Genomic DNA, 20,593 nt, shown 5'->3' on the forward strand with positions numbered 1-20,593 from the left:
AGTGAAAGGTTGTTGCTTTTTTAGGTGGCATCTCTTTATCTAGGGTGGGGGAATATGAGAAGGGTGGGGGGGGGGGTTATGGGGAGGTGGTCTCTGAAAGCTGATACCATGTTAAGAAGTGTGCCATGGCAACCGTGAGTTTGTTCACTGTGGTAAACAGGAGTCACAAGGGAGGGGGGGGGGGGGGCTCCCCCCTCCTCCCCCGACTTCTCCCCTCTGTCGTCCGTGATTGTCTGTCATGCTGTCGGTGTTTTATGTGGTGGAATACACACTGTTAGAGGGGAACGTTTTCCAACCTCTGGGCCTGATAACAGCTGATCCGCACGAATCTGTCACCAACGCAAATCTGACAGAGTTTTTTTTTTTATTGTTTCCAGCCTCAAGCACCTGTTGCCGGTTTGTTGTGACAACGTCAACCCAGAGAGATTGTGGGGGGAATGTGCTTCAGTTGTCGGTTCAGTGCTTGATGTTGTTACTATAGCCTTTCCCTTACATACTGGTTGTTATCTTCAACCTTTGATAAATAGATAATAATTCAATTGGATATGGACAAGTTGAATGGCCAACCATGACCCCTCTGAATTCCTTGCTCTCTCCCTCTCTCTCTCTCTCTTACTCTGTGTCTCACACACACACACACACACACACACTCACACACACACACACACACACACTCACACACACACATACATACCCATGTGTGTTATAGGTAATATATGAAGTATATGTAATATACCAAACAAATTATAAGAACTTTCTCATCCCAAGTTTGTAGTTGCACATTTATGCATGAATACTCCAAGATTATAAACACATACACACACACACACACACACACACACACACACACACACACACATTCACACACATACATACAAAAACACAAACACACACACACATACACACACGAGCGCGTATGTAATATAGAAAAGAAATGATAAAAACATTGTTACTCCAAGTTTTTAGTTTTACATTTATGCATGAATAGAATCCAAGATTACACACACACACACACACACACACACACACACACACAATATTTTTTTCTAGTCACTCTTCTCTGCCTTACATCCCCATCTCTGACCGCTGTGGTCTCTTCTGCTTTTCCTAGAATCTGAAATGGTAGAATGCTGACCTTCCCATAATACAGAGAAGCTCTAGAGAGTCTCTAGTCTCTGCTTTGAAAGCACTCGTTCTCCTCAGTGACACATTTTTATTCACTTTTTATTCACTTCTGTCAAATCTCTGGAATAAAGAAAAAGAATATTTAAAAATACTCAGAGAACAGCCAACACAAATACCTAAAACATATAAATATACAAGAGACTTTCCTCTAGCAGTCAGTGAGCAAACCACAGTTTAAAAATATACTGTATGTAGGTCTTAAGACAGGTCTTTTTCCGCTTTCTTTCTTTTTTCATGATTGATTTCTCCAGTAACATTCTTGTTTGCCATAATCTCATTGCATGCATTTGTCCAAATTCTCACGAGATTTATTATCAGGCAGTAATTTGATTGAAGTTCTGCGCCGCTGTAAACGATACGTCTGACTGCCAGCTTCTCAACAAGCCTCATGTCTCCTTGTGCTCTCGTCTCCCTGACAACTCCTCTGAACCAGACACCTCCGTGCCTCTTTTCTCTGGGACTTTTAAAGATATGCTATTCAGCAATCAGCCTGCAAAGTCTTAGCTGTTTCCCACTTTGTCTGGGCTTGTCTGGAGAAAAGTGATGTAAAGGACTGGAGTGGTAATTGATTGTTAATGTGGGCGTTTTTGGATGGAGCTGAAATCGTTTTAAAGTTCAGGTCAGTTCTGGCAACAGGAACTGACTCCTGAAACAGAAATTCACTGAGGCATCAGGGGACCTAATAACATTTATAAAGCAGAAAAAGAGCCTAAAATGTATATATATATAGGACATGTGATTTCCTCTAGATTTTTCAAATTACAGTCCAACCATTCAAGATCCAACTTAATTTTCTGAAAAATCCATGGACCTCACTCATAGGGCAACCAATCAAACGGGGCACAGCTGGCTTATAAATCAATCTCCCACATAGATGTGGGTCTGATTTTCCCAGTGGACCAGTTTAAATGAGATAAACTGTTGTAGTAAGTCCTTATTTTGCTTGTCATAGTGTACAGTTTTATGACATTTAAACTATAAATACTGTGGGTAGAGACTTTCTGTTCTAAAAGAATACTTTTAGTATACATATTTAAATTATTATCATTGTTATAGTATACATATTTAAATTACTATCGCATTCAGCTACCAGTTCTCGTAAATGACTTAGAATTGTGTGGCAAAGTTACAGTTTCCCTTGGCGAAATGTAATTTGTATTGTTTTTCCAGTGGGGAGATTGAACATAATTCTCTCTTACCTCCAACTGGACCGTGGGTTAGCTGATAGAAAACAGCATGGGAATCTCAATACACAGATTTTTATCTGCAACAGCTGCTTTTCACAGAGAGTGAACAGGTATTAGACAAATATCAATATATCTACATAACACAGTATCACACATCAGTCATCATTAATGATCTTATAATTAAGTAGGATTTATGTTGACATTGACTGGTCTCTGCAGGAGGAATTATTATATTTATCACAAAATATATCTTATTACCCTGTTTGTGTAATGAACAGCTACCATGGAGAAATGAACTGTAAATCTAATTTCCATATGAATGAGTCATTGCAGGAACACATTACAGAGGCAGTGACATAATGAAGCTCTGGCAAACAGAGGCTGCGTGATTTAGCACTGTTAGCGTCTCCCGTGGGTGAATCTAGGACAGAACGGGGGTGTTAAACCAGACAGCAACCAACTGCTGAAAACGCCAAAACGGTTTTCACAAACGAATAAGAAAGAGAATGAAGGAATGGAAGCTGGGAGGGTGGGTGTCCTTTTCGGGAACCCGGCGTAGGGGGTGGAAAGGAGCTTTGATTGGTCCGCCACCCGCTTTCGTCTGCTCAGACGAACGACAGAGCCAGGCATTCATCTGTAAAGTCAGTGACGTACATTTGTGCGTGGCCTTGCCTCACTGCATAGATCAGTATAGCACAGAAGGTGCTGATTTCCTCTAACATTAAGCTGCTGTGTTCACCTCTCCCTACAGTGAGGGGAAGGGGCTGTAAATGAGGCAGGTACAGAGGCCTAGGCGACGGAGCCAGTATTTTAAATCTATACTGCTTTTTATTCAATCTTTATCAATGCCTGTATGGATGCATGTATTTATGTATCTACGTATGTATGTATATACAGTATAGACACCCATATGGTGGGTCTATGATAAACCGATAGTATTGTGTCTACAGGGAATTCAGTCGGCAGGAGCGAGGTGACACAGAGAGGGGTGATTAAATGGTATCTGATGCTGAAATGTATCTGACCTAAACCTGTCACTGTTCAAAAATGAGACAAAAATACTCCTTCTTACCATCTCTAAGCCAAAGGCGCTCCTCCTGTGTAGTGTTTCTCCACAGCCCTGTGCAGGAGTCCTCAGGGTGCGATGTGATACATATCATTCTCTGTTTACCGCAGCGGAGCGGAGCGGATTGAGAGCGTTTATTTATTTACTCTGTCAGTAGTAATGAGAAAAGTCCTAAGGCTTACGGTGGTGAAGAGAGGCTCGCACTGGAAGTGCTGCCCAGTCTCAGAGGAAATGAGATATTGACAAAATGGACCAGAAAATAGAGACAAATACGGTAGGTGTGACTTTGCAGGTTCTGGACACACTGTGGGTCTAGCAGGGGTTCTTGACTCAGCCTCTTTGACTTACACAGGGCTCCAGGCACTGGAGGAAGACAAGTGTTAAATGATATTCTAGGCTTTCCACACGTTTCATTATTTTTTGCAGTTCTACTTTTAAATCGAAATCCATTCTGAAATCCATTGTTACTCCCGGAGCGAAAATGTGGGGTGGGGTAGGGTGGAGTCTGATTACTCTAGATGATTGAAGGCTAACATACACACACACACACACATACACACACACACACACACACACACACACACACACACACATACACACACACACAGAGCGAATGATTATGAGTGCGCTTGCAACACTTTCACAAATCACATGAGCTTGTGCCTCATGAAGTGACAGAAGAAGCTAAAAATAAAGTGAATGAGGAGTGAGAAGTCATATCTGCCCTGCTCCTTTGTGGCTTTGTGTTTCCATTGGAGATGAGCATGTACACAACGTTGATGGTTCAGCCCACTCGGCACACAGTTGTCTCAACGCGTGACAGAAACATGGAAATGCCGACAGATTATATTTTGGACGCGTCATGTCAGAATCACGCGTTCGCACAGTTTTGGACGTTATTATTTGAAGCATTATTTTCGTTCATCAAACGGTGCAACAAGAGAACTCAACGTTGCTGGACTGGCATACACTGGCATAAGATGGCATATGATGAGATTCATAATCCCTCCCATAATCTGTCTGGAGTGACATTGAAAATTAATCTGTGTTTCTCTGCAAGGCTTTTACATGTAGAATTTATTTTTGTTTGTTTATTTATTTATTCATTTTTGCGTGACATGGAGGGGAGGGGGCAGTCTTCCTACATTAGCAGCTTTGCTTTGGTCCAGTCACTCAACTCTTCCTGAAACATGCACTGCTCCATAACCTTGCCTCATACACAGTTTTGTACTTTTGCAATTTCAATATAAATGGTCCCCCTTAAATTATGTTTTCATGTAAGTCATGTCTTTGGAAGTGATTGGCTTGTCATGTCACGCGGTAAATTCTGACCGGAGCAGTCATTTTATAAACAGATTATTAATCTGGGCTAGATCACACCAGAATGATACGCTTGTGTTTAGGGTTGAGATAATGGCTTTTTCAGAAATGTACACTTTAAAAAGATATTTGATGCATCAAGCTCCCCTTTCAGTGGAGATTTGTTTTCACTGTGGTTGATCAGAATTTGCCTCTATGCTTCTGCCCTTCGAGGTACAGGTTAGAACTAGCCAAAAGCTGTTGCAACACTGTCATCTTTCTCAGTATTTCAACATAATGAATGTCTCATTGACGCACTGGCCCATCTCCATCTCGCTGTGACACAGCAGAACTCTGACCTTCAGCATACACTCTGATATTTAACTCTGTCCCTCGCGCGTTTCGCGTCTGTGTGTGTGTGCCCGCGTGCGTGTGAAGAAAACTGTGTCATAGCCAATTCAGAGAGGCAGAGGGATGGAGGAAGAGGTATATTCACTTCCCCCTCTTTCTCTCTTTCTACCCTTTCTCCTACTTTAGCATTTCATCTTTGGAACTCTTTGTCTGTTCTGTTGACAGTGGAGGTTTGAATACTAATTGCTTTTTTCTCTTTTTTCTAGAATGGTCTCAATGCTCTGCACTTGGCTGCCAAGGAAGGACACGTGGACCTAGTGCAAGAGCTGCTGGAGAGAGGTTCTGCAGTGGACGCGGCCACCAAGGTATGTCCGACTCGGGTGAAGCTTTGGTTCAGTCCCTGACGCGATGGAAGTGGAGGGTTTTTAAGCTTAGTGGAAGTGTTGATCATAAACCTGTTTTCGTGCTGGAGACAGTTGAGACATTTAGGACTGGTTAGTGAGATACTGCTGAGGCTGGTGTTGCAGCTGTTTATATCAGAGAAAAATCATGCGACACTCATCGTACTGGAATAATTTTGATGCGCAAAGGAATTTTTTTCTTCAGTATTTTCCAGACAGTTTCACACAGCCGTTATACGAGCACTCGTAGTGGACACTGTAAGAGAAAATGAAATGGGGGACTTGAGTTCGTACCAGACATTCTTACTTCTTTTGGATGTGTCATACGAGAACATGAGTCGGGTGTGAAGATGCGTTCTGCGAGAGTACGACTGGCCTGGTTTAGTTTGATGAATGGCTAGGGTCCGTTCCTCAACCCTTAAAGGAGATCTTTTGATGTGTCCTCTACTGTGATGAATGCTAAATTCATCATTTTTGTCGGTATTAAAAAAAATGATGTGGAAGACGTGGAAGGTGAAAAAGAAATGAAATTTTATGTCTGTAATGTGGCATACCTTGCTTTGACTGTTTTCCAGAGACTGAAATCCGCTTTAGGTTAAAAAAAAAAAAAAGTTATTTCGAAAGAAATCTTCATGGAAGCATAATCTTTTTAATGCATGAAAAGTAGCTTGCCACTCTTGACCTAGAATTGTTAATAGCGAGGAAAATGCATGGTGATATTTTTAACCTTTTTTTCCCCACAAATGTATTGTGTGTTTCTCAGTTTTTTTGGGGGGGGGGGGGGGCGGTGGTGGTGGTTGCCATGTAGAGTTTTGCATTGGCCTAAGTCCTTACAGCCCCCCTTCTGTTGCCTCTCTTGGCCTAATGCAACCTTTCCAGTGCAATAAAAATAGGACTCCAATCCTGAACTGAATATCCATGTCACATTACAACTTGGCCAGCTCAGATATGGGCTGGACACCAGACAGGCAGCATATGTCATTCAGAAAGAGCTTTTAAAGATCTCTACAATACCAGCCTTGAGGAATGAGGTAAGCTCCACTTGCTTCGTGTTTTCGGAGCTGTGGAGTCAGGTTTTAAATGCCAGGCCACCGATGAAAACAGATGCTGAGGTTCTCTGTGCCAGGCCCAGAGTTCGTACGAGGTGTTAGAATGAGATATGTTTATGAGCGGTTTCGTTCTGGTGATTAGTTTCATCATGGTACCACATATTTTAAAGCTTATTTTGTCAGTGTTGGTTGGGAACACACATGCACACACACACACACACACACACACACACACACACACACACACACACACACACTAATTAAAGCAAAGCAATAATTAGGCAATTCAGACTCCCTTTGGTGAGAGTGATAAATCTTTATTATCCCTCTCTCTCATTGTTTCTCTGGATTATTTCAAACTATCTGTCATGGAGAATACAATAATCCCCGTAACCAATCAACCAATGGAAGGCCCCCCTGATAGGCCCTTTATGTAGAACATTCAGTCTTAAATCTCTAATATATCAGATTAATTCTGAGACAGACAAACCATGATTAGGTCAGAGCGGCCAGTCCTCAGTTTGATTTAATTACTTAGTGACGTATTATTCATTTCAGAGGTTGTGTTAGGTTGTTTTGCAGCTTGCCGCTTTGCTCAGGTGTACTACTTTAACTACAGGCACTTGTCAAAGGAAACATCTCCTTTAACCTTAGCATTTGCTAAATGAGTTAATGTGATGTAATGTAACATGACCTTTTTAGTTAAGTGGGAACTAAAGCAAAACAGGACCTTGTAACACATTCATTAACATTATTTACTCTGACATAAGGACTTCTTCATCACTATGTGTGCTCATAAATCGGTGGGGGCATTTGGCAAACTGGGACTGAACGCCTCTGGTGTTGGGGATCATTCTCTGATCGTTCTCAAATTTTTCAGCATAGCGACTCCTCCGTTGCATTTTCTGCTTTGTTGTGCAATCCATTTTGGCTGACTGTTTTGTCTGTGTGTGTGTGTGTGTGTGTGTGTTTCAGAAAGGGAACACAGCCCTACACATTGCCTCTCTAGCAGGGCAGGGGGACGTGGTGAAGATCCTTGTGAAACATGGAGCAGATATCAATGCACAGTCACAGGTGAGAGGATGGGTCAACACACTGTCACAGATCATAATAACATCTCTTTCTATTAGGAGCATTGTAGTCACTTAAAGAAGTAGTGCAGATGATTATTGTGCATATTTTTGGATTGGAATATGTTTCTGTGTAGTGTATTTGAGTATTATGCATAAAATCACACAGGCCTTTATTTTGGTATGATCACTGGCAATTCACTTTGTGGCATCTAAAGAAGGTGGATGTGCTTGAAGTATAAGGAGAGCTGGTTTGGGAATCGGGAGAGGTGTTTGAGGTAGGAGAGGTACAAGGAGAGATGCTTAAAGTAGAGCCCGACCGATACAGGATTTTTAAAACCGATACCGATTTCGATATTTTAGGATTTTAAAAAACGATAATGATATATCGGACCGATATTCCTTTTTTTTTTCTCAGAAACCCATAACATAAACAAAGATTTACCCTAACATTTGTTATGTGTAGTTATTTAAGAGACATAATGCAGTTTAAAAATAAACTTGTTTTGTTGCCATAAATGGTACCCATAAATGGTACTTTTAACAAAGGTACAACAAAATATATTTATAATCACACAGACACGTTTTTTTTTGTTTGTTTATATATATATATATATTTAACTTTTAATTCTGTCTAATGCAAGCAACGAGAAATCATTTTTCAACCACCGTTTGGCGCCGTCTAAAATATGCCATCTTGGACTATGCAGTAGACTGATAGTGACCTAGAGTAAACACTGCTGATGAATGCATCTACTACTAAAGGCTGCTTGCAATGAGGACTTGCGACTTTGGGATTTCATGCTACACATTTGAAAGAGAAGCTAGATAACTTTGTTTGGCTACCAAGCCATGTTAGATACTTGTTCAGCTCACGTTTATGTACGTTGCCCCTCTGGTTGAACAACTTTCAATGCACCGACAGACATACGAGTCGCAGATATATTTGCCATTGCTTCATTTAGGCAGAATAAGATAAACTCTATAGTTTAAATACGCATGAACGTTAGCCGTCTTCCACTGATAAACATGGCATTCGCTAGCTTTGTGGTTAACCTCATTTAGCAATGGATAGTGTTATAAACTGCTGTAAGCAATGTTGCCAGAAAATTTGTAGAAGTTAAGAAGGAGAAATGATAGAACCATTGTTTGTTTACTTGCTAGAACTGCCACACTGTCTAATAAATAAACCTACAATCAAGTTTGTCGACAGCTTAGCCTACACCACTCAAATACCCTAACATTTAACATAATTTTGATGTTTGACTGATGGTACGGGCTTTCACATTACTGCAGCAAAACCAGGCGTGGCTGATATGAATGTTGTCAAGCTTATTTGGGCTAAGAGGAGAAGTGATGGGGGATGTTTATTATTATTTGAGTAATGTATTTCATGTGACAGTTAACAGCTTACCGTGAACAGAGATGATCTCCATTGTGGACTACTCTGCTCGACTCTGCTTGGGTCAGCCGATTGCCGATTGTTTTCGCACATGTTGCCAACAGTGGAGTTGTAGTGTGCCCTCTAGAGGACATACTACGCAACGACAAAATTCATAACTCTTCCGTCTCTCCGTTTCTGTTCTAATTGTCATTTATCGGCCGTTATAAATGCCGATACCGATATATTGGCAAGTAGCTCATATCGGCCGATAATGTTGGCACGCCGATATATCGGTCGGGCTCTAGCTTAAAGTACAATGGGAGGTGTTTGAGGTACATGCGGAGGTGTTGGAAGTATAAGGGGAGGTGCTGGATCTGTAAGGGGAGGTGTTTTAGGTGGAGAGGTATAGGTATGGAGTGGAATGTATTTAGTTATGTCAATTTTCATCTTTTCTTGTAAATATGTACAAAATAAATCACTTATCTTGAACCACCTGTCCAGTCTCATGCACTGTGTACAGATTTTGAAGCAAGTAGAGTTATGCATAGAAAACTTTGACTCCTGCACCAGAAATGATTTAAGTGTGGTGGTAGGAGAAGAAGGCCTCCACAAACCTTAAAGGCTCCAACAAAGAGGCCAAACTCAGGGAGTGTAAACCAAAGATTCCTTGACTGTGAAAGATGATGAAATTTTAAAGTGGTAATGTGAGAAAACTAGTAAACAATGTTTAATGGCATTTGACATTTGGTGTTTTTTTCCACTCACGATCAAATTTAACCGAAGCGTGTTGTGTGCTTTCCACATTCAGAATGGCTTCACACCTTTATACATGGCAGCCCAGGAGAACCATCAGGATGTGGTGCGCTACCTTCTGGAGAATGGAGGGAACCAGAGCACAGCTACAGAGGTGAGATAGATAGATAGAGAGAGAGAGAGAGAGAGAGAGAGAGAGAGAGAGTTCTTGTGTATTCTCTTTGTCAACAAGGCACTATTATCTTACTGTTTCAGTGATTACTTTCTCTTCCATTACCTCAGGATGGTTTCACTCCCCTGGCCATTGCCCTACAGCAGGGTCACAACCAGGTCGTATCCATCCTCCTGGAGAATGACACAAAGGGCAAAGTTAGACTGCCTGCCCTGCACATCGCAGCCCGCAAGGATGACACGAAGTCTGCGGCCCTGCTCCTGCAGAATGACCACAATGCAGACGTCCAGTCCAAGGTACGCCAGAGGACATGCTGAAATGGTGGTGGAAAGAGAGGGGTGGGTCATGAGGGAGGGGAAAGGGGGAAGGATGAAGGAGATGGGTAGAGGTGGAGGGTGGAGTGACAAAGGTTAAGGAGTCGCAATTAAGTGTTGCAATACAACGACCTTGTCCACTGTCTACGACCGATGCCATCTTCCTCCTCTTTTTGAAATAAGCATCTTGCCCAGTTGTTCTTTAAATCAAGCATGTTACCGTTGGTGCCTTGTTTTGTGGTGGTGGTGTTGCAGGAGGGGGTTGGGCAAGTGTGAGCAGCAAGAGTTTTCATCTCGTTGTCATTATGTTGTCAGTGCCTTTGATCATAGACAGTATCTGTAACAAAAAAGTGTGACGTTGCACCAGTTCATCCTGTCCTGTGTGTGTCTCTCTCTATCTTTCTCTCTTTTTTTTCCTCTCTCTCTCTTTCCTCTCCAGTCTCAGTGTGCCTGTGTCCTGTGTCTTCATCCTGATGCTATCCGGGTTTCAGTCTTTTATCTGTCTATCCATCATTCTTTAGCCAACTGTTACTCTTGGTGTTGCTAGCGCCCCCTGGTGTCACAGTTGAACTTAGCGCAGAGCGTAACATCGTGTGGCATTCTGTATGGATCATACAGACTGACACACTGATGGATGCATGAAACCCTATGACACAACAGGGGACATGGAAAGAATGTGTGTGTATATATATTTGTGTATTTTTGAGAAAAAGGTGTGCTTTTCGCTTTGGAGACTGAAAGAAAAAAGTTGATGTCATGGAGATAAGGGAAGATGTCGACGTGTTGCGGTGTGAGGTTGCCTGATATGAGCTAAAAAGCCAAAGAACGATAATATCAGACATTGTTTGTTCAAAACATTAAAGTCTAACACTGTAAAAGATATTTTAGGGTAAGCAAAATATGTTATTTGTCAGCTGGACCTTGGTGTTACATCATATTTGTGTCCTGACAACTTTCCAGTCTGTCTGTAACGGTTTGAGGAAAAAAGTAAAAATAGCAAAATGTTGAGTTATGAACGATGATAAGGTAGCTATGCTTATACATCTCTTCTTGACATTTGAATTTGCACTGTCATTAAAAAAAGATATTTTTTCAGTTATGTAACTGAAGCTTCCAAGACAGTACACATCAGAAAGCACCCTCTTGTGAATTTTGTGTGTACATGTTTGATATTTCTCTCTAATTACCTCAGACACAATTATGTTTGAAACTTATCATGATTGAAAAAACCTCCCAAAAAACGCATCATGTAAAACAAATGAAAGAACACTCGATAAAATGCAATGCACTGCCTATATTAACAGGGTTAGTATGAATCCGAAAAGCAACAATGTGTTGGTATTATTGGCGAGGCTAAAATATCGGGCATCCTCAAATATAGGTCATAAGTCCAGACTTACAATAGCCCAAATCCCATTTTTTGTCTTAGAGTTGGGGATAGTCAGTACTTGAAGTCTTTTTCTAATTTGAGCTGGACTAATGAACTAGAATTTTTTTGATGATACTTAAGCATGCATAGAAATGTGTTCAATATCACTGTAATCTCCAAAGAAAATGTTACACTTTCTGTGTCCTCACAAGTCTTTGCATGCACAGTTTGTGTGAGAGAGAGAGAGAGTGTGTGTGTGTGTGTGTATGTGTGTGTGTATGTGTGTGTGAGTGTATGTGTTTTGAATATAACAAAACACTCTCTCCTTACCTGTTTTTTCACTGCTACAGATGATGGTCAATAGGACTACTGAGGTATAGGCATTTCTCTAGTTCTGAAGTTTTCATCCGTTCCACTGTTTTTTTAGAATATTATTTATTTATTTACACGTTCATTTTTTTATCTGTACTTTTCTATCCACTCTGCACGCAAAAATTCATCAGGTCAATTTCTCATGCTTTCATCATAACCGGAACGCGTTCACTTTTAAGTAAATGCATGGCTGATCCGATATACCATTTCAAACGTCCGCTTAAATATTATACACATTAATTACTTTTCCGTCTTTTTTGGTAAAAAAGCCCCCAAAAAACATCAAGTGCTGTTTGTCCTCTTATATTTGCATTAAATCAGTCACTTCCACTGTTTGTTTTTTCACTCTTCCATATGCTTGCTCTGATTCGTAATGATGTCTTATTTTTATGTATATTAATTATGTTCCAAAAATCTTTAGCTCTGAGACTGCACCGCATCATTACAACATTGGTAATCCTCTGTTCAGAGGGATTAGTGCTCATGGTCCTGATGTTCAGTTGGTTTCAAACTGTAAGGGCACATTTATATAATAGCTCAACGTGAGGCCACTGTCCCCCCCCCCCCTTTATGGCATACCACTGTTATGCCTTAACGTGGTCAAATCAGTGAGCCGTGACATTGGAGTAAAGGGAATTCATTAGCACCTTGTGCCGTCAAAAACAACATTAAAACTCGTGAGTTTGCAAATCACAGTGACAAGTGTTTTCAGAGTTTCCATCATTGGATCGGAAATTGTTCAAGCCCTGACGTCTTGATATCAGATTTCAGGATGTAATTTGTAACAAATAGATAAGGGAATCATGAAATCCCAAATAGATTAACCGCAGAATGGAAATTGCCATTAATGTATCCATTTTGTTTTATTTTACAGTTGTGAATTCTCCATGTAATCATTATAAACCTAATGTCTCATAACATTTAACAGCAGTTACAAAAGGTCTTGCTGAATGCCACTCATATTGAGATGCACGTGAATATAAACCAGTGTACAACAAGCAAATCATTCAGACCGATAAGATTGAACTATATCGCTTGTAGGTCCAAAACCTAATGTATCGTACATACTTCTGACTATAATCTCTACATGGCATGCATGCATCTCTTACTTGTTACTAATTTATTCAATGTTGCCCAGTACCCAGAGAAACTGCTTATTAGATATGTCAGTTTGCAGGGATTATGTAACTGTAGTGTAATGAAAATGATGTGATATTTAGTGGAAGCTTATTTTTCTAAGTTTAAGCACAGTTAAAAAGTTAAAATATACATCCGCATTTTCTGCCATTTCTGCATGAAATAATGAATGAATACGTAAGATAAGATCAAGTTTGCTTATCTAGTATGCAAATTGTATCTGATTACATGAATGCTTTGAAAATTTAGCTGTCCAGTTTTTTTTATTTATTTAATATTGCATGCCTTGTAGTTATCAACATCAAAAGATCTTAAATCTATGGTAATGTTTGGCTTCGTTAAATCGATTCTTTCCAGTTAATGCACTATAGAGCATGTTGCACAAAAGTGTTTTGGTTTTTTTGCACCATTTCCTGCTTTGAATGTATATCACATAGTCAATATATCCTTCACACTTTTGTAAATAATGTTTTCACATTGAATCGGACCGTGACTAACAGAATGGAAAGGTAAGGCAAGAATTTCACATATTAAAACTGCTCTAAAATCTCTACTTTATCATAACCCTAATGTGATTTGGTTACTGATATAACATACAGTCAAATAGTGCACTTATTCATTTTCTTTTTTTATTTTATGAGAAATAATCTTTTTTGATCATTTAAGTTTTTTTGGTTTCTCTTCTGCCCTGTATTTTAAGAAAATCTGAGCCTGTATGTTCCTCAGTTCTTTCATTTTTATTTGTTCTTATCTTAATATGTCCTTCTTCTTTTTTTGTTGAATTATTCGTTTTCTAGTCTACGGACTTTTTTTTTCTTTTTTTTTTGCATGACTGTTACCTTTCTCTCTGAGTGTGTATGTGAGTGTGTATGTGTATGTATTGGTGAGTTCTGTGTTGGGGGTTTGTGAGGTTGAATAAAAGGTCGTATTTTTATGTTGTCCTTCTTCTATGTCCAAGGAATTTTTTTGATTCCTACTCTCTTTTTATTCTTTTTTTTTTTTTTAAATATTGTTTTCTCACCTGAGATGCTTCATGTGATTGCTGCATGCTGGGTAATCTAGAGTCAAGATGCGGTCAGGGTGGCATTTTTCACAAGCTGGTAAAACTTTGCCAAGAAGTGCAGCTCTAGGATCAGTTTGGCCCTTGAACTTAATGTAATGTTTATTAATTTGGGGTCTCAGTAAACTATTCCTAGATCAGCACTTAGCATATAGAGTCAACTCTATGCTGGAGCATGGTTTTTAGGGTGTGGGTAAAGGATGGTCTCTCATGTTTTCTCCTTTGTTGCGTCTCTTTTGCTCCTGTGTTGTAGAGTGGATTCACACCCCTGCACATTGCTGCCCATTATGGGAATGTGAATGTTGCAACACTGCTGCTGAACAGAGGGGCTGCCGTGGATTTCACTGCCAGGGTACGAGTGTGTCCACACACGCACACGCACACACACACACACACACACGCACACACACACAGTTTTATTTTTTGTGTTTTTCTGTGCATTGTTTTGAATGATTTGCCCATAGTTAAATACTGGCCATCGGCATTCTTACTACGGTCAGACTCTGATATGGTTTTTGGTGTGTTTTTCTCTGTGTTACTGATATAGAATGGAATTACTCCACTGCATGTGGCATCCAAACGGGGCAATACTAATATGGTTCGTCTGCTGCTGGATAGAGGGGCACAGATTGACGCCAAAACACGGGTGAGTTAGCACAACACTTTCCCCACATCACTTCATACACCACCTCATTAAAGGCGTAGTAGCACTGTCTGGCTATGTTACCACAACATTACCATATTCCACTCCGCTTTTACACAATTTATATAAATCTGACTCAAACATTTCACATGAGTTACTGTGATATCTCAATATTTGGCTCTTGTCAACTTGAAGCTTTAGCAATGATGACATTTCCTATTGAAATTAAGTAGCACACAAGAATTCTACATGATTAAAAACAATTACAGTATTGAACATCATTTCAATATCCCCTTTCTCTATAAATGATTTTATTGGCCCAGCCGTTCCCATTACCTAAAATGTGCCGGTAGTTGAATTATTTTGGTTAGTTATAAAACCGTGGATGCGATATGGCGGACCACCCTTTGTGTTACTACATGTGCCCACGCTAAGTAGTGTACATCCGCCTGTATCCCCTTTTCTGATGTCTTAGTCACAGTGGTATCCCAGCTGGCATTGCACTGTACTGCAGTCTCCTGCTGACTCTCTAACCTAATGTACCAGCCATCCTCCAGACACACAGTCTAGAGCTGAGTCTCTGACGCATCGCACTGCAGAGAGAGAGAGAGAGAGAGAGAGAGAGAGAGAGAGAGAGAGAGGAGTGTGTGTGGGAGGAGGTGTTTTAGTATATCAGTTTTTTGACATCAAAAGGGATGAGTGTGAATTAAGTGTGTCAGTTTGTGTGTGTGTGTGTGTGTGTGTGTGTGTGTGTGTGTGTGTGTGTGTGTGTGTGTGTATGTGTGTGTGTGTGTGTGTATGTGTATGTGTGTGTGTGAGGGATAACCATTATTAACCATTATTGATGTACAGTTCAAAAGCTCACCATGTAACTGGTGTTTATCTCTATTTCACGTTTCTATATCCATCTGTCTGATCCTCGATCCATTTACAGTTAGATTCATTACAAATTCATTAGATTCAGATGAGTGAGAAGCATTATGACAGCACTGAGTATAAGGGTTCAAACAATGAGAAAGCCACTGGAGAACCTGTTAGAATAAATCTCACAGAACAAAGCGTTAGCCCACTACTCTTAATCACATGTATTATAATAAGAGTATTATAATAATAAGCTTTGTGTACACGCAAGTACATATACACACATGCTCACACACACACACACGCACGCACACACATAAACACACACACACACACACACACACACACACAATGCCAAGTATTTGTATCAGGAGCACTAAAGTGCCTACTGCAATGCAGACAGAAGATGGTACTCCTGTCTCACAGAAGTACTCTGAGACTTTTATTCTCACAGTTATACAGCTCAGAGAGCCAGTCTGAAGCAAACCAATCATTTAACATCTGTCCTGACTGGCAAAGACTCACTGGAAAAACAAAATACACACTGTGTGTGTAGTCACTGGTGAGACTTCACCACAATACCGACTCTACAGGCTTGCTCACTGAAAACAGCAGGTCATAGCAGTTTTCTCTCCAGTATGTTACACAAGCTGATTCCTGGGTTATTTTTATATGCCCGTGGGCAGTTTGTGTGAGGAAAGGGACTTGTGAGCAGAGGACATGAGGAGACAAGGTCATTGTAGTTATTTTGTGAGCGTGTGTCCTTCTGTGGCGCTTGACGTGTTTCGTGTCGGTTTCTCAAATCCCACGGGGTCACCAGACCAAGGTGCTAACACGACTTTGAAATGGGCGGGAGCTGATTATGTGTGTGTGTGTGTTTTGACTTTGTCCTCTGTGTGATTTTGGCAGGATGGCCTGACCCCCCTTCACTGTGCAGCGAGGAGTGGACACGACACGGCAGTTGAACTCTTACTAGAGAGAGGAGCTCCCATGTTGGCCAGAACCAAGGTACACACACACACAGACACACGCAAAAACATACATGCACACACACACACATGCACACACACACACACACACACACACACACACACGACACAACACTGTATAATCAGACTCCTCTCTTTCCACAGAATGGGCTATCCCCTTTACACATGGCTGCTCAAGGCGACCATGTTGAGTGTGTCAAACACTTACTGCAACACAAGGCCCCTGTGGATGACGTAACACTGGACTATTTGACCGCCCTCCATGTGGCCGCTCACTGTGGCCATTACAGAGTGACCAAGCTACTCCTGGACAAGAGGGCCAACCCCAACGCCCGTGCACTGGTACAACTACCCCTTCTGTTATCGTTTAATCCCTTCGTTATCATCTAATCCCTCCATCATCACCTGATCCCTCCATCATCGCTCTCTTTTTCTTCCTAATAAATGGTCTAACTTACAGTATACAGTATAACTAACTTACAGTATAATACGCTGTGATTTTTGCCCCTATTATTCCCCAGAAGCGTATTGTGTGTATCATATATCTTTTGTGTGTGTCTCTCTATCAGAATGGCTTCACTCCTCTACATATAGCCTGTAAGAAGAACAGGGTGAAAGTTATGGAGCTACTGGTCAAGTATGGAGCCTCAATCCAGGCTATTACTGAGGTACACTTAGACACACACACACACATACACACACACACACACACACACACACACTCACACACACATATACAGTGAGTAATGGAAAAATTAAAGGATAGATTGAAGGAAAATGATAATCATTCTCTCTCTTCCCCTTTCTGTTTCTTTCTCTCTCTTTTTCTCTGTTCCTCTCTATTTCTCTGTAGTCTGGCCTGACACCAATCCACGTGGCAGCCTTCATGGGCCATCTCAACATTGTCCTCCTCCTGTTACAGAATGGAGCATCCCCTGATGTCAGCAACATCGTGAGTATTGCACTGCTGTAACACTCGTTGTGTGTGTGCATGTGTGTGTGTGTGTGTGTGTGTATGTGTATGTGTGTGTGAGTATGTGTGAGTTTGATTCAGGTTCTTGTGGCATTGTGTGGACCAGCTGTTTATTCTGTATATTCATATTTACTGACCACACTGGCACACTGGCAGGGACAGTTTGACCAGCAGGGACATTTTGCTTGTCCCCACATGGGAAAAAAAATGATTGTCAGTGAAATTTCAAAATCTTTTTTTTTTTTTTTTAATTTTATCGTTACCCTCACAAAGGCACAGAACCAGAGGAAACACAAAACCACAGATATGTTTGTGTATAATATTGCGTAAAAAAACACCTGGGTGTGTGCGTATGTTGAAGTGGCCTGTTTAATGTCCACAGCGTGGAGAGACAGCTCTGCACATGGCTGCCCGTGCTGGACAGGTGGAGGTGGTGCGCTGTCTTCTGAGGAACGGAGCTATGGTGGACGCAAAGGCCAGGGTGAGACAGACAATACACCCATATGTATTACTTCACTTAAAAAAAAAAAACCATAACTCGCAAGACAAACCCTACAACCACTTCAGACCAAATATTATCTGGTCTTGTTCTTTCACCGATCCAGAATCATTTTACTGAAGAGTCTGATATCGATTCCTTAATTCAATATTCCTTAATGCGATATCAAGTGTCACGATATTTCATCTGTTTCATGATACTGAATAGCTCTATTGAACCAGCATTATGAAACTGGGCATTATTAAAATGATATTGAAATGATAGCGGGAAGTATCATGATAATACCTGCTTATTTTGTAGATGCAAGCGGGTGTTATTAATTTACCCGTAAATATTTAAATTTAGCCGCTGGTTTTCTAATCTTAAATTCAATGAGTTTCTTGATATGATGTTGTTATCATTTCAGTAGCCAGTGGATTTTTCTGTTCACTGTCACTCTCATTGTGTCTGATGTTCAGGAGGAGCAGACCCCGCTCCACATCGCCTCTCGTCTGGGGAAGACGGAGATTGTTCAGCTTCTGCTGCAGCATATGGCCCACCCGGACGCCGCTACCTCCAGCGGCTACACCCCTCTGCACATCTCCGCCCGCGAGGGCCAGGTGGACGTGGCCTCCGTCCTGCTGGAGGCTGGAGCCTCTCACTCGCTCGCAACTAAGGTCAGTTGTCACAAACATCAGTTATGTTATTTACTTATATTTAGTAATATTATCAGTTTTATTTATCTACAGGAGTATTTTCACAGCGGATTGGTTAAAGAAGGTGTCTTTATTTATTGATGATTTGGGCGGAATACAGAGACAGTGAGATATCAGATAAACAAATAGCATACGGTTTTGTCCTATCGGTGTGTCATGGAAATAACTGATTTTAATGAGAAAATGTTCAGTGAAACATATACACACTTAATTTGTATGCTGTGTTCATTGCAGTCTGCAAGTACATAATGTGGATTTGAAGAACACTTTGTATCCTCTTAAGTATTAACACTGCTTTTATGCTAAGGCTCTTGAACCAAGTTATTCCCCCAGGCTTTTAATTACCATATACAACTGTTTATGATAGGGAAGTTCCCCACTGTCTCCAGGGAGAATGTATCCCATTACTTCTCTTTAAAAATGCACATGTCATAAGAAACACTGGTTTGTAACCAAGTAGAACAGTTATGTCTTTTTGAAGAAATTCTGATAAATATGACTAGCCAAGAAATAAGTATTTGAATTATATTACCAGTTAGAGATACTATTTTGAGAGGAAAAAATGATCACCTTTGTATTTATGTTTTATAGATGAATCGCTATTTATTACTGGATGAGTACAAGTCCATTGTTTTATTATGAGATATTAACAGTGGCCAAGCAGAATTGTTGAGCTATTTTCCATCCTCCATGACTGTGCCAGAAACCTGCTGGTCATGTGACACAGCAGGGAGACATGCCTGTCTTAGTGACAGAGATACTCAGTAGCTCCCTCTGCTGTCTGCAAGTCTCTACATACCATAACAATGCAAGCTGTACTGGGAGTAGGTTTTGGATGGATTTTTTTTTAAGTAATTAAGGAGCATTATATTTTTTTCAGACTATTTGTGGACTATTAGTGTTTTAAACAGTAATTTATGATTGAAATACTTTGGGAGCTTTAAAACATGAAAGGGTGACATGCAATTTTATTTGGGATTCAAGTACACTGTTTCAGGGCACATTATATTTAAACATACTTAAAGGTATAATTAAAATAATAATGATAGAATAATACTGTACATGTCCTTGTTGATTTCTCTAAAATGACTTACACATCAGCATATATCATCCAACCAATGTGCTTTAATTCGTCATGCACAGATGTAGCGATATTTACAGATATCTGCTCAATGACCCATCACATTCTTTAACGACAGAACATCTTCTCTCTTTTCTCCTCCACCAAGTAAGTATACATCTTTTTTTTTTCCTCTGCAGAAGGGATTCACTCCATTGCATGTGGCATCAAAGTACGGAAGCCTGGATGTGGCAAAACTCCTCCTACAGCGACGGGCTCCTCCTGACTCCGCTGGGAAGGTAAGCCCGAGTGTTGACTCACACACGACCTGACTGACCTCACAAACACACAGAGGAGATGTTTAATATATTCACTTGCATGTTTGGATTATCAGTTTGATCCTGATGTGTGACCTGTACCGTGACAAGTTACTGTTTTGTAGATTTCCATAATTCGTTTTGGTAAGATTAAAGAAAAAAAATCATATCAGTTTTGGGATTATTATCGAATAGTGCTCTGTTCAACAGTGGGCATGTTTTTAAAAGTGTATTGATATTTTCATATTGAGGCTATGTTGACTGCAACAGTACCGGTAAGCATAGATTTATTAAAGATAACAAGTCTTATTAAAAAAAAAAGAAACCGTAATTCATTTCTTTTTCTTTTTCTTTAATAAGGAACCAGACAGCTTTCCTGCTTGCACT

General features: G+C 40.5%; 1 protein-coding gene across 1 annotated transcript in view; it reads left to right on the forward strand.

Annotated features, from left to right (window-relative positions):
• Positions 1–20,593, forward strand: part of ank2b (ankyrin 2b, neuronal) — an 82,491-nt gene that overhangs the window by 19,829 nt on the left and 42,069 nt on the right. The window contains exons 3-16 of the mRNA XM_030780510.1: positions 5,355–5,453; positions 7,514–7,612; positions 9,801–9,899; positions 10,028–10,213; positions 11,951–11,974; positions 14,423–14,521; positions 14,717–14,815; positions 16,583–16,681; positions 16,807–17,004; positions 17,232–17,330; positions 17,516–17,614; positions 18,018–18,116; positions 18,593–18,790; positions 20,090–20,188. Of these exons, the coding sequence (XP_030636370.1) occupies positions 5,355–5,453; positions 7,514–7,612; positions 9,801–9,899; positions 10,028–10,213; positions 11,951–11,974; positions 14,423–14,521; positions 14,717–14,815; positions 16,583–16,681; positions 16,807–17,004; positions 17,232–17,330; positions 17,516–17,614; positions 18,018–18,116; positions 18,593–18,790; positions 20,090–20,188 (1,596 nt within the window). The remainder of the gene's footprint in view (positions 1–5,354; positions 5,454–7,513; positions 7,613–9,800; positions 9,900–10,027; positions 10,214–11,950; positions 11,975–14,422; positions 14,522–14,716; positions 14,816–16,582; positions 16,682–16,806; positions 17,005–17,231; positions 17,331–17,515; positions 17,615–18,017; positions 18,117–18,592; positions 18,791–20,089; positions 20,189–20,593) is intronic.

Source organism: Chanos chanos, chromosome 7 (assembly GCF_902362185.1).
Source record: "Chanos chanos chromosome 7, fChaCha1.1, whole genome shotgun sequence".
NCBI classification, from domain to species: Eukaryota; Metazoa; Chordata; class Actinopteri; order Gonorynchiformes; family Chanidae; genus Chanos; species Chanos chanos.